The 22,090-nt window shown below is 59.5% G+C and overlaps 1 protein-coding gene across 2 annotated transcripts in view; it reads right to left on the reverse strand.

Annotated features, from left to right (window-relative positions):
- Nucleotides 1-22,090, reverse strand: part of TAFA5 (TAFA chemokine like family member 5) — a 172,026-nt gene that overhangs the window by 28,889 nt on the left and 121,047 nt on the right. For both annotated transcript variants that reach the window (XM_033118402.1, XM_033118401.1), the window contains exon 3: nt 34-161. In XM_033118402.1, the coding sequence (XP_032974293.1) occupies nt 34-161 (128 nt within the window). The remainder of the gene's footprint in view (nt 1-33; nt 162-22,090) is intronic.

Consider the following 22,090-nt stretch of genomic DNA (forward strand, 5'->3'; position numbering starts at 1 on the left):
GGCCCCCCACGGCCAAGGCGGCCACGTACGTACCGTGGTGGTCTTTATCCGCCCGCCGGGCTGTGTGCACGTCCAGCCTGACCGGTTGATTAACAAGTCACAGCCTTCCCCCTCCAGACAAGGAAGCATATCACACCACTGCTTTGTTCTGATAATCCGTGCTGTGGGAGAGAAGAGAGCCAGTCAGTCGCCACTCGCCCGGGACACGGGAGGCACCCAGTGCAGCTGGGCCAGCAGTGGGTGTTGGCGTGGGACATCCGGGAGGGGAAGCCTGGTGTCAGTCAGGGCGGCCTGGCCTCCCTGGTCGCAGAGGCCCAACCAGAAGGGTGGGGTGGGAAGAGGCCCCAGGGGCTCAGAAGAAGGCACGTTTTGTGCTCTCAGGTGTCCCCCCAGGCACACGGGGACAGTAGAGCGTCACTGGCTCAGACCCCTGTCACCAGGGAAGCCTGGGACCCAACAGCAGTGCTTGTCCCAGGAGCCAAGAGCAGCAACTCGGCTGCCCCAGGCGCAGGCACGGATGGAACGAGGTTCTGAAGGTGGCAGGCCCAGCTCAGCAAGGCCACCACGGAGACCTGTGTCACCCTGAACAGGACGCACAGGGCAGGGCCACCCAGCGAGGCAGCCTCAGAACTCAGGTCCTGACGCCCGCACGGTGCTGGCTGGTCTATGCGACATGCTGTGACGTGGTCAGCTCCAGAAGCTAGCGGGCCAGCTGGGGGCCCACAGGCCTGGGTTCTAATCCTGCACCATCGAGCGCCAGCCAGGGGACCTCGGGCCAGAGGTACTCGCGCTGTGGGCTGGGCCCGCCCAGGGGGACTGAGGAGAAGGCGCAGACTGAGTGCCTGGCAGCACAGGGCTCAGCTGGTCAGTGGCCACATACACGTCGCTCACGGTCACTCGTGGTTACTCGTGGGACTGTGGGGCTGGGGACGGTGGACCAACACCTGGGAGAGCGTGCCACCCTCCCCTGCCTCCCACAGGCTGGGACGCGTCCCTTTGTCCCACTGTGGCCTCAGTTCAACGTGGCTCCACGCCCTCGGCCAAGGCCCCCCTGCCACACGCTGCCTGCGGCCTGTTCCACGTGGGTCCCATTCACGTCCGGAAGCCCATGTGGCGACGGCTGATCCCTGTCCTCCGTTCCCTCCTGCTGTCACACAGTCAGCTGTAAGAGCTGGGAGATGTGGGGCAGGGGACACGTGGTCCCCATGTCATGGGGAGACAGCCCTGTGAACATGTGACACCATGTGACATGGTGCTGAAGGAGGAAGGAGAGAGGGCTTCCGGGTCCTGTTCAAGCTGCAGCCAAGGTGCCTGGCCCCACACGTGTGCACACACGCACATAAACACACACACCAGCTTGTGAAACAGCATGTGTGTGCACGCACACACACACATGCGCACACGGGCGCACAGTGGCCAGGTGGACACGCCTGCAGAACGCGCAGACGAGCAGGTACTGGGGGTCGCCACCCCATCCCCACACGGCCGTGGCCTGGGTGTGCCGGTGCCAGCCCTGCAGAGGGCACTGCAGGCCGCGGCTGAGCACACACTGCCTTTTGTTTCCCGAGGGAGCTTGGCTCACCCAGCCCGAGCCCACTTCCTGCTGGAGGCGGTTGGAGGCCCCGCGCCGGGCCACCACGTCCCAGGGACAAAAGGGCCTTTCATGCCCACGTCACAGCTTCATCTCCTCTGGCCCCTGACAGGGTGGCAGCTCTCGGCCTGGGGACAGCGTCCCCCAAGGGCTGATGGTGCTGAGGAAGCCCGAGTGACAGAGGCTGACAGTTGGGGACACTGGTCACAACCTGCTCACGTGTCACCACCACGGCAGCTCCTGGGCTCCCGGTGGGTCAGAGGCATAGGGTCATTTATGGCCACTCGTGCCCGTCCCCAGGCAAGATAGAGAGCAGGTTGTCCAGACTGTGTCTCAGAGCCGGAAATGGACCAGCTCAGCCCACCTAAGCCTCTGAGGGGACGATGCAGCCCTGGGACCCTATCCGGCATGGCCTTGGGGTGGCACAGCCCCTCCCTCTCCCAGTCTCCCTCCACCTCACCCACACACACCTGTGCACACCCACATGTGCACATACCTGTGCACACGCACACATACCTGTGCACACCCACATGCACACTCCTGTGCACACCCACACACAGCTGTGCACACCCACAAGCATCTATGCACACCCACACTCACACAGTGTGCAGCTACGGTGGGCTTCACCGTTCTCTAGTGGGTGGTCCCCAGGGCCCCGGGCTCCAGCCAGCACGGCCTGCTCCTTTCCCGCCTCTGAGCGTCCCTCTGCCAGGACGTTTAGGTGCTTCTGGGCACACATCGCCAGAATGAAGCCACTGCTGCAGCCTGGACATGTGTGAGTGACAGAGCTGACAAAACAATTTGCAAACTGTACTGGGGTTAAGGCCAGATCGTGGCAGCCACAGGTGACACAGGCCTGGCAGAGGGTCAGCGGGGACACCTCCAAGAAAAGTCGGGGGGCTGGGCTGCACCAGGGCCAGAGCAGCCTCTCCCCAGGGGAGCAGGGCCACACCAGACAGCGGGTGGGACCCAAGGGAGGGTCTGCAAACACCAGGCGCCTCCTCACCCATGTCAGGCGCCCGGGAGGAGCGTCTCCTCCTGAGACAGAAGGAGACCATGTGCTGGAACCCTGGTGGTTTTTATTAGATGAGGACGGACGACGGCGGCCACTGAGCTCTGAAGTTCCAAGTCCTTTCTAGAAAAAGCTAGGGACCTGCCGCTGCCTGGGACCAGCCCGGCCATGGCTTCTTCAGGGAGCGTTCAGAGCCCTAACCGTCTGTCCCTTCTTTCCTCAGGCTGTGCATCCGGCATCATGTGAAGCGATTCCAACAGGAACATGGGCTGGGGCCCAGGTGCCGCATGTCACACTCGGGCGGGTGACCCAGGACCCAGGGACACACACTGCCCCCCTCCCGAACGCAGCGCTCGCTCCCTGCCTCCCTGCGCCCTCCTGGTCCTGGAGCAGTTCACCAGCAAAATGTGCGGCAGAAAACACGCATGCTTCTTTCTGTCCCCAGCCCCCGCCATGACTGGGCCATTCCCTTTAAGGCAGTGGCTGATCACGCTGCAGGACGGAGCTTGACTTCACGGGGACCAGATAGCATGGGGAGATATCAGGGTCCCCATGCGAAGGGCCTCCCGGCCAGCTCTGGTAAATACAAAGTCTGTTTATACCTGGGCAGTCAGCAGCCCGACCTGACACGGCATGCCGCCTGCGGGGAGCTGTCCTCAAGGTCACGCTGTCCCGTGAAGCACAGGAGGAAATGCGACACGGGCGAGCCAGCCAGCAGGCCGTGTCCCAGGGAGCCCACCTCTGCAGCGTGTCTGCACACCTCTGCCTTGCCAAATTAATGCTGCACATCTGAATGCTACTTGTCTTGCTGTTTGTTTGTGTTTACTTTGTAATGAGTTTCGGTTTATTCCAGTCTCTCGTCTAAAGAGGCTCCCACTTGCCGTCTGCTTGTATTCCTGCAACGTTATGCTACAAACGGTCTGGGGCAGCAGTGGGGCTGCAGGCAAGTATCCTTCCCTTAGAAGGAGTTTTCACATGATTGATGTCTCAGGACCGCTTTGTCCACACAAGGCGAGGGGTCAGTGGAGCAGGAGAGGGGCCCGGCCAGGGGGACCTCCGAAGTGGGGGACGCAGCCCTGGACATGTATGGGGCCAGCAGGACCGAGGGGGACGCCCGGGCTGCACGAGGCCCCACCTCCCTGCCCCAGCCAAAGGGGCTGCAGCGTCCTGGGACAGCCTGCTCTGGGGTCGCCCACTGCGGCCCCAGCCCAGAGACACAGGGATCTGGACACAGGCGTGCGCAGTGACCAAGGTGTGGGGTAGCCTTTGATGTCATTTCCCACTGTCCCTTTGGCCCCGCCAAAGGGCCTCACCCACCCCCAAACCTGAGGAATCAGACGGAGAAATGGGACGGCCCTAAGGAGCCCCCGAGTTTGGCCTGGCACGACTTCCACAGACAGCAAGTACAGTGACAGACATGATGCCAGCTGTCGCCTGGACAGAGGGACAGGGACGAGCGGCGGTGACCCTCCTGGAGAGACCATGCTGCTCGCTCGGTGCCCAGGCCCGTCGCGGCTGGTAAACTGCACAGCCCCCTTTGGAATAAACTGTTTCTTCATTTCCATTAACACATGAATCTGCTTACTTTATCAATAGTGTGGAAAAATGAACCAGAACGAGACCAGTTGGGATTCCAGGAGAAGCTCCGGCTATATTTTCAGACGGCATCCAAGGGGCCACGTCCATCTGAGATGGGGAGGTGACTCTCTCTGGTAGCGTCTGGCCCAGAAGTACATGTCCCCAGACCCTCCCAGATACGGCTGGTGACAGAGGGGTCAGGCGGCACCCAGGGGCAGGGGTGGCTGCCATTTAACACGCATGCACACATGCGAATTACATATGTACATTTGTCGCCACACACAACTACATGCACACACTGACCCACAGCGTCAAACGTGAGACGTCCCCCGGGTTCCAGAAGAATCTACCGCATGAAGATTGAGATGTGGCACATGGAGATAGGGTTCCCGCAGCGAACATTTTACAGGACCCAGGAGGCCTGGACTCTCAGCTTCCTGCTCCATGGGGGTGCGTTAAGGCCCCTGTGGCGGGGTGCCCGCTCAGGCAGAAGGCCTATGGGGCTGGGAGGTCAGAGGCCCCCCCAAGCCAGCCTTAGGTCTAGTCTCAGCACCGCTGCTCACAGCTGGGCCCTTAGGCGAGGCACCCACCCTCTCTGAGCCTCCGTTTCCCCATCTGTCAACTAGGGTGACTGCATCTACATGGGGGGCTTTTGCAAGGGCTGAGTTGGTGTGGCCGCAGACCCAATGTGCCTGGCCGAGCGGAAGCCCCACTACGTCATGGCTTAGGGTTTCGTGCTCATGCACCAGGTCAGCGAAGAGCTGAAGGTCACCCAGTGAGAGGCTACTGCCATCAAAGTCTGGCCGAGGCTGAGGCAGGCCACGGGCACGCTGGGGACAGCAGCTGGGTGACAGAAGACAGACCCCGGCCCTGCAGCTCCCGCTGTGGTGGGGCCACAACACAAACGCCGCCTGGCACCAAAGACCCCGGCTAACGGCTCTGGGCCGCTCCTGCCTGGGGCCCACTGGGCCTGGGGTCAGTGCCCAGAACACGTGCCCACCTCAGACTGACCTGCCTGGGAGCACACCCCTCCCACAGCCCCCACAAGGGTTTCCAATGTTAGAACAGATACAGTTATAGATGATATAGGTATGAACATAGTAAATTCTAAAGCTTCTAAATTCTCACACGTTCTACTTAACTTCTAGTAGTTACGATCCCTATTGCGTGTGTCTGCCTCGTCCGGGTTCCAGGGCAGGTGTGTGACACTCATCACAATTTATAGGATTCACTCCATGCCCTCAGCCTTCCCCCAGTGTCAGGCTGAGACTGACTCCTGTTTGGAGAACTGGGTAAATAAAATTGCCCCCAGTGGCCCCAAAATATGCTTCGGATCTTCGCCGCGGGCACGGTCCCCGCTGGCATGGATTAGGGCTGACAGCCAGGCACGGGGTCCGAGGCAGAAGCCTGGCCTGGAGTCATGGGAGCCACGGCTGCTGACCTGGTTCCAGACGCCCAGCTAAGAGCTTGGCACGGATTCTCGTGGCAGCTGGGAGACAGCACGGGGTCCCTGGGGAGAAGGGGCAGAAGGAACCCAGAGAGCCCCTGAGGCCAGATCGGAGCAGCTCTGGGAGGAGAGCCCCCCCCAGGGCTGCCCTGGAGTCAAGGGGGCCTCAGGAGAGAGGCAGCTCCAGCTCAGGGAGCCGTTCTGGTAACGGCCGTGCTGGGTTACGGAGGCCCAGCCTCCGCTCGCAGCCCCACCTGGGATCACCCGGACTTTAGCGTGGCACCGGGACGGAAGGGCATGCAGCCAGCGTCCCCTGTGGGGGAGGTTCTGCTGGGTTGAGTCAGAGGAGGAGAGGTGACATGGGATTGACAGAGCGTGTGTCCCGGGCAGGGGACGCAGCACGAGCCAAAGCAGCCACACCTGGATACTGAGTCCTTTACCCGAGAGCATCTGCTCCAGGGGACAGTGGAAAAGCTACTGCGCCGGGCCCACAGTGGGAACAGGCCCCACACGGCCCCAGGCCCCACGCACCCCACCCTCAGGCAGCAGTTTGTGGGCTGTGGACCCCATTCAACGGGGGCTCTCTAAGGGTTCCAGTATATTCCGTTGCTTCTGCTCAAGGGGTCTGGCAGCCCGGAGTCATTCCCGGAGCAGGCGGGGGTGGAGGTCGGGGGGGGGCCTGGCCCGAGAGCCCGGCCGAGAGTCGCTCCTTGTCAGGGAGAAGGGCCTTCATTTGGCCAGCTCCCCAGACCGCCAGCCTGAGGGCAAGAGCACTGACGTGGCATCGCAGTGCCGAGGGGAGGTGGGGGTGGACACCTCCCTGCTACTGTCAGGTGAGCCCATGTCTCACAAGGAGCTGGGACAACAGCGGGGGAGGCGCCATCCTGCCACGGGCAGTGCCTGTGGGGAAACTGGCCTGGTCCTGGGAGGACCCCTTTCTGACGGACAGCCGCTTAATGGGACAGTCTGCCAGGTCAGCGATGCCTGTCCCACAGTCCTGGAGGGACAAAGAGAAGATGAGACGCCTGAGCCAGGAGGGAGAGGGAGGCACGCAGGAGGCCTGCAGGACAAAGGCTGGGTAGTGTCACCCCCCAGACCGGCCCTTCGGGAAGGAGGATAGAGGCCCTCGGCCAATCACAAACAGCCTGCCCCCACCCTGGGAGTCCGGTGGGAGGGGGCCAGGCCATCTGTGTCTCCCAAGCGCTGCTGGAGGCTCCCCTGAGGCTCCGAGAGGGGGTGGAGCATGAACTCAGCTCAGACTTGGCCGGACAACAAGGCCCAGCCTAGCACCGTGGTCACAGAAAACAGCCAGTGACCGAGCAGCGCTTCTCAGAACCTGGTGTCTCCATGGAGCCTGCGTGTTCTTTGTTCATCAGGAGCGTGGACTCTCCATGGCATTTCCGGCCCTACGACTGGGCTTTGCTGCCTGAACGTGGGTCCCACATATTGGGATGACCAATCCCTCACTACGGAGGTGGAAGGCACAGGGCTGGCAGGCCTGACAGGTCTGGCCTAGCCGGGGTCGAGGAGCGCTCCATCCCGGCACCAGGTGGGCCCTGAGCTAATGCCTGCTGCCTGCCGCACGTCCCACCCTGGAGAAGGGGGCACCCGTGGAGGAAGGGCTCCCATGAGTCTCAGAAGCTTGTGTCCCCCACACAGCACTGTCTGTCCATTGTGCGAATTTGCAGCCGAGAGCATCTCTGAGCGCCGGGTCCTAGGAGGGACATGGGTGGAGGAGGCAGGAAGGACAGGAACCAAGGTCACACACGGCCATCTCCTGTCCTACTGACAGTTAAGCTGGGTCATCTGTGCTCCGGAAACTGGGGACACCAAAAATCTCCTTTTTGCCCCATATACTAAGAAACCCACCCAAGGAGGCAGCCAGGGACCCCGCAGCTTCGGGGGCCCTGCGCTCGCTCCAGGGCGGGTCTCTGAAGGAAGCAAAGGCTGGCTGGGCTTCACTCCCAAGACCCCGAAAGCAGGAAGAAAGGGCACCCCTTTGTCTTCTCAACACTGCACCCTTAATCACATACGAAAAGAAAAATCTGCAAAACCCAGATTACGTCTTAAAATTAGACAAGATATTCTTCCTGCAACTTCCAGACAGCATAATTTAGTGAGAACAGTCTCGATAATTATTTTTTCTTTAAATAGTTACAGTAGAATGTATTAATTTTCAAGTTGGTTCTCTGATTAGTGTGATTCATTAGCTGCCTGGGAACTGTCCCCAGTGGCCCTCAAGAATGGAAAAGTCTCGCTTTGTGATCCGTGTATGGCACCATACCGGTGGGAAACACTCCAAATGTGAGTAATCAAATTAGACTGAGAGAGCGACCTGTTTCATTATTTCATTAGAATTAAGAAATGGAAGTAGAGGGGGGAAAAAAAGAAAAAAAACAAACAAACAATCGTTTTTCTTGGGCAAACTCCCACAAATTGACAGAAGCCACTTGAGAGAAAGCCAAGAGGGCAGCCAGTTTTTAATTTTAATATATGGAGGGAAAGTGTCCACCTCTGGTTCTGGGGACGCCGGGGCCTGCGTGCTGGGGCACGGGTGGCCACTGGGAAAGTCAAGCCTTCAGGATGTGGGCACAGCCACACCTTCCCTTTTTCAAAGATGGGGCATTCCCTCATTAGAGAGGCCACCCCTCAATGAAGTCACCCCCCGCGTGCCCTTGGAGGTGGGGGCTGCGTTGTGGGTCAGTCTTGGGGGAACCGAGGGGCGTGGCTGTGCACGAGTGTGTCCCTGCCTGTACAGGGCAGACACGGGCCACGGCACAGAGACACTCAGGCCAAGAATGCTGAGTGCTCCTCAGGGATTTCAACCCCACCAGGACTTAGAACTATCACCGCTCACACAAGGTTTCACTGTGAGGCCCAGGAAATATGCAGAAAACTACCCCCGTCCATTGATCCCTCTGTCTGTCCATCCATCCATCTATTCATCCATCATCCATCCATCCATCCTCCCATCCATCCATCTATCCATCCATCCATCCATTCAAACCTTTGGGTGCTCGGCACCAGGAAACTCTGAACTTGCCTGAGACTCCTGGTAGCCTCAGACAGTCATGGCTGCTGGGAAGGACCAATGAACCCTCTGCTCAGGGACCCCTCCCCTCCCCCTGCCTGAAACAAGCTTCAGGAGAAGGGGGGGGCTGAGGTGGGTGGCTGTACTGACCCCACACAGCCTCCCTTCTGACGCCCGCAGCATGTACAGCCTACGTGCCGTCCAGTCTAAGCATCCTTGCCCTCCTCTGAGCTTCTCATGCCGTCCACAAAGGTCAGCGGGTAGTGGAAGAGGGAGCCAGGGGCAGCCTGTGGGTTCCAGAGCCTCTGCCAGGGGCTCTTTCTGACCCACTGGGAGTGGGACTGCAGAGAGACAAGCTGTGAGCCCCTCTCGAGAGGTGAACGGTGGGGCAGACGGGTGGGGGCTGTCGCCATATAAATGGGGGAGCCATCCTGTGTCCATGGAACTAGAGGTCCCAGCGGCTCTTGGAGGACTTTCTCCACATCTGACCTCCCTGTCTTCCTGCAGCTCTGCTCTCTCCCCTCCCTGACCAGAGCACCTGCTGGGCAGACCTGATGGCCTCAAGAGCTCATTCCCGACCCGCCCTCAGGCGGAAGGGAGATGGCGAGGCCCATGGAAAGGGAGACAGGCATCTACCCTGCTCCCACGGGGCGTTCGGGGCGTCCAGACTTCTGAGCGGGAAGTGGCGCCGTATTTCTGCACTGTAGTGACGTCTCATTATGACATGAGGAGACTTTAGGCAACCGTTACCAGAAAGTTCCAAGAATCCGGCCCTGCTCTCCTTCCCCAGGAAGGCCGGGAACTCAGGGTTTCTCCAGCTGACACCTCTGATTCCGTGTCCCTCAGAACCCAGCAGCCCCGTCCTTGGAGGCCCCTGTAGGTCACTGTCCCCTATACATCCCTGTCCCCACACAGAGGCCCAGAAGGGCTCATGTCCTGTTTCTCCCCCCAAGAAAGTAAATGCTGCCTTGAACTCACTTAGCGACCTACTCTGGATGAGGAGTGGCTCTTGGGAAAATTACAAAACGTCTGAGAATCTAGTTACTTCAGAAGTATTCTGCATTTCAAAGATTTGGATGCAGTGCTTGGTCCAGCCTGGGGCGTGGGGATGGGCACGATGCCACCGGGCTCCTCGGCAAGATGACACCGAGCATGTGGAAAAGGGGTCCTGGGTGTGACGGGCACTGTCCTCAGGGACTGGGACTCAGGGGAAACCGAGGCAGCTCCGGGAGCCACAGGTGCACGTCCTGGAAGGTCTGGAGCAGCCCCACCATCTCCGGGGGCTGGGTCTCCTCCCCTCGCCGAGCCTTGCCTCCCTTAGTTGTCCAAACACACAGCACATCTGGGGTTGGCATAAGAATGAGACGCAAGAGGGAAGGATAAAAGCACTTCTCCTGCAGAGCAGCTCCACGCAGTGACCCCCGCCCGAGAGGCCATCGGCAATGAGAACCAACGAGCTGGGTGGTCACTCCATGCTGGTGTCTGACGAGGAGAAACGCAAGGGACATAGACAGGCAGAAAGGAGACGCCCTCAGAGGGCACTGTGCAGACCCCAGGGTCCAGGGGCACGAGGGACGCCTCCATCCAGGACGGCCTCCAGCAGTGGCCGCACGGAGCCTTGGAGGGAGGCGCCAAAGTGAGGGCTGCCACCGAGGAGGACGACACTGACCGGCCGGGCTTCCTGCTGACACCCTGCTGTGCACGTCCTTGACCCTCTGTGACCAAGATCCACAGGTGGGTGGTGAGAACAACATCCTCATATCCTCCCACGGTTCTGGAGACTGCAAGTCCAAGCTCAAGGTCTCGGGGAGGCCGACTCCGTCGGAAACCTGCGGGGGAGGGTCCTTCCTGCCTCCTCCACCTTCTAGAGGAGCCAACACCCTTGGCGCGCCTTGTCTGGCGGACCCATCACTCACGTGGCGTTTCGTCTTCCCAGGACCCTGGTCACTGGATCAGACCCCATCCCGATGACCTTCTCTGAGCTTCATTACAGCAACTGTAAAGACCCTATTTGCACCCAAGGCCTCATGCACAGGTACCAGGATGAGAACTCCAATGCCCGTTTCTGATGCCCACCACAGACGCCCCGATGGGGCACGGGGCACATCACACCCCATGTTCTGTGTTCTGATGCCCACTGCACATGCCCTGCATGGAGCACAGGGCAGGGGCCACATCCCACACTCAGGAGTGACCAGCAAAAGGCCTGCGTCTCCAGGAGAGTGGCCTAAACTGTGCAGGGTTGCCCAGAATCCAAGGTCACACGAATTCCACACTGAGCCCCTGTCCCGAGTGCCGCTGGTGGGTGGTGAAGCGCGTGAGAGAGGCTGTGTTTGGACATTGCGCCAGGATCTGTCGTGTTTGCAGAAAGGACGAACTGCTTCAAACTAAGTCAAATAGTTGTGCACATATAGGTTACCTTAGAATCGGAAATGGGTGTCGATGGGAGCTTCTGGCATGTTTTAAAGTTCGCAAAGTTTGATTGAAGTAACGGGAAATAAACATCTCATTCACCCAATTCTCCTCGTTTAGAAAGAGACGGACAGAAGCAGGGCTGGCCTGGGAGGAAGCCCCAGCAGAGGGGAGCAAGCAGAAATCGGACAGCAGAGGAAGCGGACACACCGGTCAGCGTGTTTCAAAGAATACCCTCAGCGGCTGACAAGAAGGTGCTTCCACTAAATGAGGGTAGGTTTCTTCAAAAGGGCTGCAAGGAGGCAACGTACGAGTTCCCAGAAGTTAAAAGCGGGAGGAGAAGATGTGCAGAGTAGCACAGACTCGGCAGCTGAAGACCTAACGCAAAACCCAATGACAAAACTGACACCATCTTCTCTGGGTGGGGTGCTACCAGCCTTAGGGCGTCCCTGGTCCCAGGCACCAACGGTCCTTATGACAGTTACAGACGCTCCACACGTGGCTGGACATCAAGAGTCTAGTTCCACTGAGGACAACAGACCTCACAATAGTTCCCAGGACGGTGCAGACAACGGCGGGAAGGAAACGGAGATTGCAGGGGGGAAGCTCCCTGAGCTGAACTTGAGTGTTCCATGCAAAGTGCCCCTGAGTGTCCACACAGCGGCTTACAACCCACCACCGCTGAATCCGAAATTCCAAAGAAACAATTGACAGGCTCTGGGATGGGATGGGAGCAAAGGCGCGTGGGGAGCAGAGGCCACTGGCCACGGAGGGAACCGTCACCCTGGCGTCCGAACACACAGCCTGGAACGATGTCCTCACAGCTCTGAACGAAGTGACCCTGAGCTGCAATTCACGTGGCACAAACCACGCTCTGAGGAAAGGTTTACCTGACATCCAGAAATTTCTTCAATCTTGGCTTTGTTGTTGTTGTTGTTGTTGTTGTTCCCTGATACATTCAAGGGAAAGTAATGTCTTCAGAAAAGCTAACGGTAGTTCTCTGTGGGTACGAAGAATTGACTTTTTCTTGACGCTATTGTTTTCCACTGTCCAAATCACCTACCACAGACATTTAACATGTGATGCTAGTTTTAAAGATGAGTGTGAAAGTGGGAGGTCCTGTCAGAGGCAAAGGCAGACAGGCCGCCTCTCCCAGGGTCCACCAGCGAGGACCCGATGAGCAGAAGCTGACACCCAAGCAACGGGTAAGCAGTGATGGCGCTCGTGGTCCAGGAGAGGGACGTGTGTGGGGCGGAAGGCTCCCCGTCCACTGAGGGCAGTGCAGACCGTGATTCATCTGCCTCTTACTGATGCTGTCTCGGGTCCTTGAAACAAGTGCTACACCCACTTTACAGATGAGGGAACTGAGGCGTGGACAGGGTAAGGGTTGCTTCAAAGACGCACAGTTACTAAGTGGAAGGCTCGTGACTGGAACCCCAACAACAGGCCCCACGGCACCAGTCATCCTAGGGGCACTGGGAAGCGGCAGCTTGTGTTTTCCTGCAAACGTGGGCTCTGGGCTCTAGGACTGAGTGGCGAGTGAGCCATGTTCCCGGGGGCCCTCCAGGAGGCCCCCCGTCCTGCCTGCGCGTCCAGACCTGGGTCTCAGGCTTCGCACGGCCGGTGGTCGTCTGACGGGCCTGCCCGCAGGTGTCCAGCCTGTGGCGGGTGTCCCCGGAACCTACTCTGCCTCGACAGGGTGCTACCAGGACATGACACTGAAGGTTCAGCTGGGCCGAGAGCTGAAGGAGGAAGGGGGTGCATTCTGACTCCCCCACCAGTGGAGACTGCCCCAAGGCGACAGGTCATCCCCACCGAGCTGCAGGCTTCCACCCTCCTCAGTGGGGCTCCCTGGAAATCAGAAACGCCCCAGGTGGGGTGGGGAAGGCAGCCTCTCCACAAATGTGACGGGTGCGAGGGGCATGTGGGCCAGGAGAAGGGGGCGCCTGCAGTGCAGGGGGGAGGGCGGCAGTGCCCACGGCCCAGGGCCTGTCGGTGCTGTTGCGGTTTTCTTGGCTCCTCACGCTCCTGGGGGGCTGGGGTGACCACTTCACCACCTGGTCGGCACGGAGGGTGAGGTTCTCCATGCTTCTGAGCAACACAAGTGACAAAGGCATGACTTATGAAATGTGTCCAATCCTGGGCGGGCGGTGTCCCCAGAATAAACGGGACCGTCTGGCGTTTCCTGACACACAGCTGTGGGCCATGTTTCGCCCGGCCCCTAATGTATGGGTGCTGAGCAGTGACAGTTGGACTTAACGAGGTTCAGGTTTTTCATCCAAACAGATAAGTCAGTATGACTGTCTCCGACTTTGGAAGTGGCGCTCCCTGCGTATTTATGGCTCAGAATATAGTCGCCGGGGGCCCGTAAAGCCCGCCGCGGAGTAGCGGCCGTTCGTCACTGTCCCCCTGGTAAGCCCCTCCTCCCACACAGCCGGCGCTTCCTTGCCATCAGGGCCCTGGCAGAATGCGTCCACCCAGCGTTCCCTCTGCCTGGACAGGCGGGCAGGTGTGCAGGCCGTGAGCTGCCTCCTACATCACTGTGTGCTGCCCGGAGCTTTGACCTTGGGTTCACCTCTGCCCAGTCACTCTGGCTGCCCCCCACCATGGGCCCCCTCTGTCATGCGGGGTGTCAGGCGGGGTCTCAGCTCCCACTCACCACATAAAAACACGGGACATGGTGAGGCCAAAAAGGAACACCCACGGAGCCACAGATAGGGGAGCCATACCACTATAGTCTCGATAGCGGCTGGTCGAGACACAAAAGCAAACATCCGCAGTACGCCAACAAGGGGTCTTCCTGTGCCCTAGTCTCGCTGGTGACGGGCAAGACACAGGAAGTAGGATCCACACAATCTGCAACCTGCCGCCTGCTTCTCTGCCAACCAACCCCACTTGCTGACTGCACTCCGCACTTACTAGCTCAGCCACGGCAGTTATATCAGTGGCCAGTGGCTCACTGGTTACAGCTGACGGCCAACTAGTCACAGCTGATGGCCATCTAGTACCTGAACCAGCACCTTCCCACGTGAGGCCGAGAGCCTGGAAACTGCTCTCTGGGACTCCGTCCCACACCCTCCATTCTCAGGCCCCGAGGTGCATCCGCGGTGCTGACCCCAGCCAGCCAGGCCTGACCGGAAGCTAACAGGGGCTCATTTATCAAGTGCCCACGAGGCACAGCCTCCCAGCCTCTGAGTGGTCACGCTCAGAGCCTTCCTCCAGCCCCTTCATTAGTGTTCCAAACCCCCGTATACCAAATCGTAACAGCCTCTTAAGAGAAAAATGTCCTCTGATGAAGAACTGTAACCAATACCCATTTATTTGCCATAAAAAACACAATTAAGGACCCAAAAAGTGCAGGGCGGTCGGCAGCCAACCTGGATGATGGCCCCTGGGCACCTCGCAGCCCTAGAGAGGTCACAAAGGGACCCCGAGCAGCTCCTCTGAGAGGATTTAAATGCTTAACCGAAGGCCAGGTCCATGCACCTCACTTGTAAACGCCATCTCCGCGTTTCTGTGGTTCGTACAGACTCAGACACCTGACGGGGACAGGCCCAAGGACACGAAGGAGCGGCCAGAGGCCATGCTTTTCCATGTCTGATCAACTGCACGGGAGAGGCCAGCTCAGGCAGGAGACAGCTGGCCCTGGGGTCGGTGAGATCTGGGTTCAAAACCTGCGCTTTGTGATATTGTGCCAAGCGGCCCGCACAGAGCATGGCTGACTCCTGGGAAAAGGCAGGACGGCTCCAGGGAAGGTGGGCCCAGGGCAGGGTGCGCTGGCTGTCACAGCACGGGCGCCACAAAATGGCCCCCGACCCCCCGGTGCCTGATCCTGGGCCATGTGAGACCATCCTGGTTCGGGCCATTGTGCTAACTCAGTCCTGGGGGTGCCGAAGGCCTGCAGGTTCCTCTTCAAGGAGCCCCCTGCATGTGGCCCTGGGAGTCCCGGGTATCGGGGGGCACTTCAGTGAGACTCACTCTGCTGAGCGGCCCTGAGGCCCATAGGTGGCCGGTGACGCCTCGTCAGGCTGGTGGCGGGAGCCCTCCCCACTCAGGATGGAGCCAGTGTGCAGGTCCACTGAGGAGATGGGCACAGCCACCCTTCCAGAAGTGACACGCTGGAGGGAAGCAAGGGACAGGGCCTGAGGCGGCACCCGGAGGCCCCTTCAGCCTGAGTGGCTCTCGGGCTCCCTGCAGACAAGGCCTGGGGCTGAGCTGTGGGGCCTGCTCCCCTTGTGCAGGGTGTTGGAGATGAGTCAGTGCCCACCTGGCCCCGTCTCGATGATGGCCAACTCCGGACCTCTCTGCAGGGCCTCCGTCAGGCCCGGGGGTGGGGACATGGACCGGGCATCGGGTGGTGTCCTAGGCGCCACCCGGAATCCTGGTCTCACACAGGAGCTGGGGACCACGGAGACGCCTCCAGACCCAGGCTCTCGGTGGAAGCTCTGTGGCCCAGGGGACGTTTGCCAGCAGAGTCAGAATATAAGAGAAACTGAATTGAAAGGGTGGTGAGTTACCAGGCAGGGTGGGTGCTCTGAGGACAGTGCCGTGAGGTAAATCACCGCCGGCAGGAGAGCAGCTCAGGACCCGGGGTCTTCACGCTGAGGACGGCCGCTGACAACAGTACCCGTGTCACTGCCAATAAGTCTGCGGGCACATCCAGGTCACCTTATGCTGTCTCGGGAAATGTAATTTTATTAGCAGTCCTCCGATTTTTCCCTCTGCTTCCGACTCAGGCGCTGAGTCTCAGAGGCCACGTCCCTCTTACCGCAATCGCGCTCAGCTCGTGGGCACAGGTGCCAGATGGATGCAGAATGACACCACTAGGCAACAGTAACTGGGCAGACAGGTGTGTCTCTCACTCGCAGGCAGACTCAGCTCCGGGACCCCCGCTTGCCCTCTGCACCCCAATGTTTGGGTGTCCTAGACAAGACGAAGGCGTCTGGAGGAGCTAAGAAGTCCTTTCCAAGGAGACGCCGGGCAGGACTGTGCCGTGTGCCTCTCTGGTCCCACCTCTGGGGTTTAACCTCGCCCCCAAGGGGTGGCAGCCAGTCTGCGGGGTCTCTGGATGCATGAGGTCACCCTGTGCTTGGATTTCCTGCACCAGCTCTGGCCTGACGACAACACACACTGAGCCCCCTGCCAGGCTGCCTGGGAAGCAGCTGCTCTTCCAAGGCTGGTTCATTCATGGGGGGCTGGTTTGGGGAGGGTGGCCTGCCCGTGGGGGCACAGGCGGGGGCAGCTCCTCACCTCTCACCTCACCGTCTACCTGGCCTCATGAAAGGGAAGAGAGGCAAGAGCTGACTTTGGTCCAGCCTCCCTGCGGACCCAGGGGGAATGACCTCAGGGCTGTCCTGTATGGAGCCAGGTGCCCGTGGCACCCATGTGTGCTCTCAGGCAGGAGCCCCTCCCACCTGCCACAGGGACCCTCTCCCCAGGAATGGCGCCCAGCGTGTCTGTGGGATACCAGCCCACTCCCACTACGGGTGTTAGGGCACTGCAACTATTCTGTCAGATATTGTCATGGAGGGTCCAAGACATGAGGCACTCAGCAAAACCCGTCACCGTCCAACAGAAGGATGGAACCCTGATGCAAGCATGGAATCTGCTGGCATCTGGTTCATAACAGTGTCTCAGTCAGAACAAAGGTAAGACGCTGACAGTCGGGGGAGGGTGTGTGGGAAGACTGCGTACTCGGGGCTGCTTTTCTGTAAACCGGAAGCTTCTCTAAAAGGAAAGTCTATTAATTAAAAACAGAGAAGCAATGCCACTGCAGCCAGACATTGAGGAACAAGACGTGTGGCCCGTCTTGCAGCAGGGATGGCAGAGCAGGTGCAGCCTTGTCAGCACAGAGATGGGGCGACATGGCCTGGGGGTTCTCTGCCTACCTGCCAGACCACCCGGGGCAGGAGAACCCCCCAAATGACCGTGGGGTGCAGCCTGGCAGTTGTCAGCAGGTGCAAGTTCCTGCGAGGGACTGACCATGCTGAAACAGGCTGGACCCGCCTGCTGCCTGTCTGCCTGGCCCTCACCTCAAGTGTCCAGATGCCGGAGTGGCTGCAGGGGCACCACAAGGTGACCAGCTCCCTGGCCTGTGAAGCCAGGCCTGGGCTGGACACAGAGTGGGGGCAGCAGGGGTGTGGGGGGCATCCACTACTCCCTTACTGCAAACTGCACCCTGAGACATCCATGAAGGTGGAATGGAAACGGGGAACAGAAATTCTGTGAGTTCGTTCACAGGCCGGGGGAGGCTCAGCACACACAGGAACCTGTGGGGCCGCAGCCCCAGCTGTCAGCTGACAGGACAGCAGGACACGACCAGCTAATCAGCTATAAGATAATCAAGGAGGAAACCATTCTCTTCCATTCTGCCCCCAAACGGGCTGTAGAACTTTACGGAAAATCATTATGAGTAAATAAGGCTAGAACTTGCCAAGAAGTGACGCCGGACCTGTCGGAATCCACGTGGGGACAAACAAAGGGAACCTTGAGCTCAATCTCACACCCCCTGGAACATTAATCAGAAGGGGGCCCTAGAGCTAAAGGAGCGAGACAAGGCGGAACTCAGAGGACGTCCCACGACCTTGGGATAAAATGTGATTTCCTGCACAATGCGAAACACGTGACTTCAAAAGAAAAGACTGATCAATTTGACTTAGATAAAGTTAAGGATTTCTGTCCATCCAAACACAGCCCTGAGCAAACGAGAAGACCAGACTGGGAGTGGACGTGAGCAGCACAGGGGACCAGCATGGGTCTCAGACGCAGAATACAGAAAGAGCTCCTGCAGTCATTTAAAAAAGACAAGCAACCCACTGAAAACGGGCAGACGGCCTGAACAGACACCCCACAGAAGATGCTGTCCTGCTGACCGACAGCCTGTGGCACCGTGGTCAGCTTCGTTCCCTCCCACCCCCACCCCGAGAAACGCAGCCGACACCCCAGGACAGCAGCACTGCACACCCAGTGGGGTGGCTAAATGTGAATGGCTGACACGAACAAGTGCTGACGAGGACACAGAGCAAGCTGAACTTTCGAGCACTGCTGGGGGCAGGTCCCACGGCCCCGCCCCTGGGAGACACGCTTCGGCAGGACGACGTGCTGAGTCGCCGGTGGGAAATCCCGTGTGCCATCTCGTGCAGGCTGTGCGTTGTACCGTCCCTGCATTTACTCGCAGCCCACACCAGAATGACACTGGGTGCTCACGCTCAGACGAGCATAGAGCAGGGCAGGGGAGGGATGGGGACAGCTCAAGGTCTCTTGGGCAGGCTCAGGACCTGTAAGGGCCAGGGCCAGGGTTACTTAACCACAGTGTGCGACCCCTCAGCCTCCAATGGTGCCCCAGCTGTGACATTCAAGAGCAGCAGGCTTTTCAGGAGTTCATGCATTTAGAACATGAGTGTGTTTACCCGATTTTAAGGAAACGCTGTGAAATCAACTGACTCGCCTACGAGCCAGACACACTTAAAATGGCAAAAAGTGAAAGCCAGGCAAAAACAGCCGTGGCCCCCACAAGGGTCCTTCCGCTGGTCCCGAGAGCCAGCCTGAGCCAGTCGCCCGGAATGAAGGCCCTGGTCCCCCCGCGGCTCCTCCTGATGCCCAGGCTGGGGGTGTGGGGGGCACGGCCGCCCTCCTCTCCCATCTGCCAGGTTCTGTCACAGGATCCCACCAGGCCCTCTGAGTAACTAACTAAAGGGGAACTTTATTCCCGTCTCAGCTTCTGCCCTGGAGGCCTCCTCCTTCCCCACTCAGCCTCGGAGAACAAGGAGGGGTGCCACTGACACCTCAGGGCTTTGCACCCCCACCGCCAGGCTCTGGGCAGCAGTCACGCCCTGGAGGCTGCCACCTGGAGGCCGCATGTAGCCTGATCAGAGCACGCAGCCCGTGCTCTGTCCTGAGCTGCTCCTCCTTCTCCACCGCTGTCACTCACGTTCACGCCCATCCAGGGTGCCTCCCTGCCTGGGGTCCACCACCCACCCCCACTGGGCACCTGTGAGCAGGTCCACAGGTGAGCTTGCACCTGCCAGTGCCTCCAGAATGGCTCATCCCCGGTCACCGCTGCTTCTGTCACCAGCCCCATCTCACCAGCATTCACTTGCTGCTGCCCTGAACTTCCTGTCCAAAGAGCATCAGAGAGAGCTTTCTAGAAGGCTGTCAGATAGCGCCTGCGCGGTCAGCACGAGGGACCCGTCCCTGCCCGGCTGGCCAGGGCACAGACCTGCTCCCAGCTCCCCGCGCCGACCCTGAAGGCTGCGCTGGCCCCTAGGGACATGAAGGGGCTACTTGCAGTGGCCCTGAACGTGACCAGAGTGGCCCCTGTGTCACTCCCAGGGCCGGGAGGACGTGGGACAGGCACACTCCCCAGCACCCCATGTCGCCTGATCAAAGCATCTGCCAAGACAAAATGACAGTTTTGTCCAAATTTTCCTGGCTTGTTTCCCTGGATTGCTTTTCTCACGTTGTTTAATTTACTTTGAAATCTCAAAGAACATCAAAGAGAGCATGAGATTTTGCGTCCATCAAAGGGCCTCCTTTCAGGACGTGCAGATGTGGCTCAGTGGCCAGCAGGTCTGGACCCCAGGGCCGGGTGCTCTGCCCCTAACTGCAAAGGCCTGGGGGTGCCATCCAGCCCCAGGGCCTGTCCCGCTGCACACCCAAAGACCATAGCCGGGGACCTCATGTCAGGAGGACAGGGGGATCACAGGGAGGACAGCAGCACCCCAGCCCAGCTGTGCACCCCCTCCCAGGGGGTCCCACCCACACCCACTTCCTGGCCCGGCCCTGAGCTGTAGCAGTAACGGTGCCCTAGGAGGGGGCTTTGCATCCACTAGAGGGACGTGACCGGCAGTGTCGAGCATCCCGGCGTCGCCCCCTGAGACTCAGCCTGGAAGGGCCGGGACGGCGGCTTGGGCTTCCTGCGCTCTGCCCTCTCCACAGGGTCATCCGGTAGCTGCCTGGGCAGGGCCTCGCAGGGCCAGACCGTGGCAGCTGGGGTAACCTCTCCACTGGCCACGGCCCCATGATGGACCATGGCCAAAGGCAGTGCCAGCCACGACGCTGAGCTTGTGTGACCCTAACTGGACACGTATGTGCTCGGGCCAGAGCTCAGACACGAGGAGGGGACCCTGCCTGTGTCCTTCCTGTGCAGCCACCTCGCCCAGGAAGGATGGGGAACCTCAACCACAGGTCCAGAGGGCACTGTGTCCTCAGCATGGCTCTCAGAGACTCTGCCCAGGATGGCGCCTGCTGCCCAGGGGCTGGCAAGTCCCCTGGACGCACTGCCTGGTGAAGCCCTCCTGCTCCTGACAACCGTGGGCCCATGACGGGCGTGGATGTCACCTCCTCCAGGAAGGCCCCCTTGGACACCACAGCCCGAGTCCTTAGTTTCCTCTGATGGGCTTGTCTCCTGCTCCCTCCACCCCCACACACTTCGGGTCACCACCTGGACCCTTCACCCTGTCTCCACAGGGGTTGTCAATGAGGCCACAGGCCCGGTCCTTTCTCACTGCACCGGCCATGCCAGGCCTAGGCTGGCTCAGAGATGCAGGGGCAATTCCAGGAGGGAAAAGCAACTCCCTCTGTGGCACCGAGACCCCCGTACCCCTGCTCTCTAGCCGTGGGCTTGGGACGAGCCCCCCCTTCATGTGGCCCTGTTTTTGAAGGGGGAAGGTCATAACCCTGCTTCCCTCTAGAGTTTTCTGAGAAAACAACGTGAGAGATTCATTCAGAGCTTCAGTAAGGACCTCGCCACCTTGTGAACTACGTACGTGCTGTGCTGGTGGCTAGTAACCATGTGCAAAGTTGTCACCTCACGTCCACTGTGGCTTTGCTTTGGGGCTGCTGAAAGCACCTGCATTTAGACACCATCCAGAGAGCAGGGCTCTGCAGGTGACACCCTCTCGCTCTGCTTCCCGGAGGCCACCAAGCACCTGCAGTGTCAGGACAGGACCGGCCCCCACCCTCCCGAGCAGAGCGGGCCCCTGACGGACCCTGGGGGCACTCAGTGTAATGGATTTCACTGCCCCCAACGGGGTGGGGGTTCTGCTAAGTCCCTGAGCTACGGACGTGGAACAGGACAGACGCAGCACTGACAGACAGACAGACAGCAGATCTGACCACCCTCCCCCGCACCATTCCCCAAATAATGAGTGTCACACGTGTCCCCACAAACCATCACAATGAGAACACACGCTGGGGTGCATCAGCTCCCGGCTTCCTGGAGAGAATTTCCTCAAAGATGTTTCCAACATGTTCCTTCTCATACAAGCTGATTATTCTCAAAAGCTGATTAAAATGTATACGACGAGGGAAGCGACACGATTAGCACAGCAGGAACTGGACACTTTAAATGATTACCAGGAACCTGGACGGCATCGCAGATCCAGGGGCAGTGGCGTCCCCGTCCTCCCCCTCTGTCCCCACGAGCTTGGCAGGCTCACGGCTGGCTCCACCAGTCTCCAGGTGTCAGGACTCAGTGACAGGGTCTCCGGGCACCTGCCATAGTCCTGGCAGTGGGCTGAGTCCTGGAGACACTGGATGAATGAGGCCGACCCCATCGTGTGGGGAGAGATGCCGGGGGCAGGAGTTTCTGCGAGGCTGGAGAAGCCACACAGTGTGACAGGGACGGCCCCAGCTGGCCTGGCAGGAAAGGGCTCTCCAGCTGATGGTGCCCCAGCTCCGTTTCTTACACGTTTACCGTGAGAATCTGACACTTCTCTCGTTCGGTTTATTCTCGAGTGTTTGGCTCGTTTTGAGGCTACTGTAAAAGGAACTGCTTCCCTAAGGTCACCTGCCACCACTGCAGAGAACTGCAGTTGACTTTATATATCGCTCTAGCAATCCTGCAACCTCGTCAAACTCCTGTGTGAGGACTCCTTACGACGCTCTTTATGAAACACCACGCCACCTGCGGACAGTTGTTTGTCTTCCTCCAAAGTCAGGGTGACTTTTCTTTATTTTTCCTGCCCACCTGCCCCGCTCTAAGCTCCAGGACCACGCCGAGTGGCAGTGTGGAGAGCA

Source organism: Rhinolophus ferrumequinum, chromosome 10 (genome assembly GCF_004115265.2).
Source record: "Rhinolophus ferrumequinum isolate MPI-CBG mRhiFer1 chromosome 10, mRhiFer1_v1.p, whole genome shotgun sequence".
In the NCBI taxonomy this organism is placed as follows: Eukaryota; Metazoa; Chordata; class Mammalia; order Chiroptera; family Rhinolophidae; genus Rhinolophus; species Rhinolophus ferrumequinum.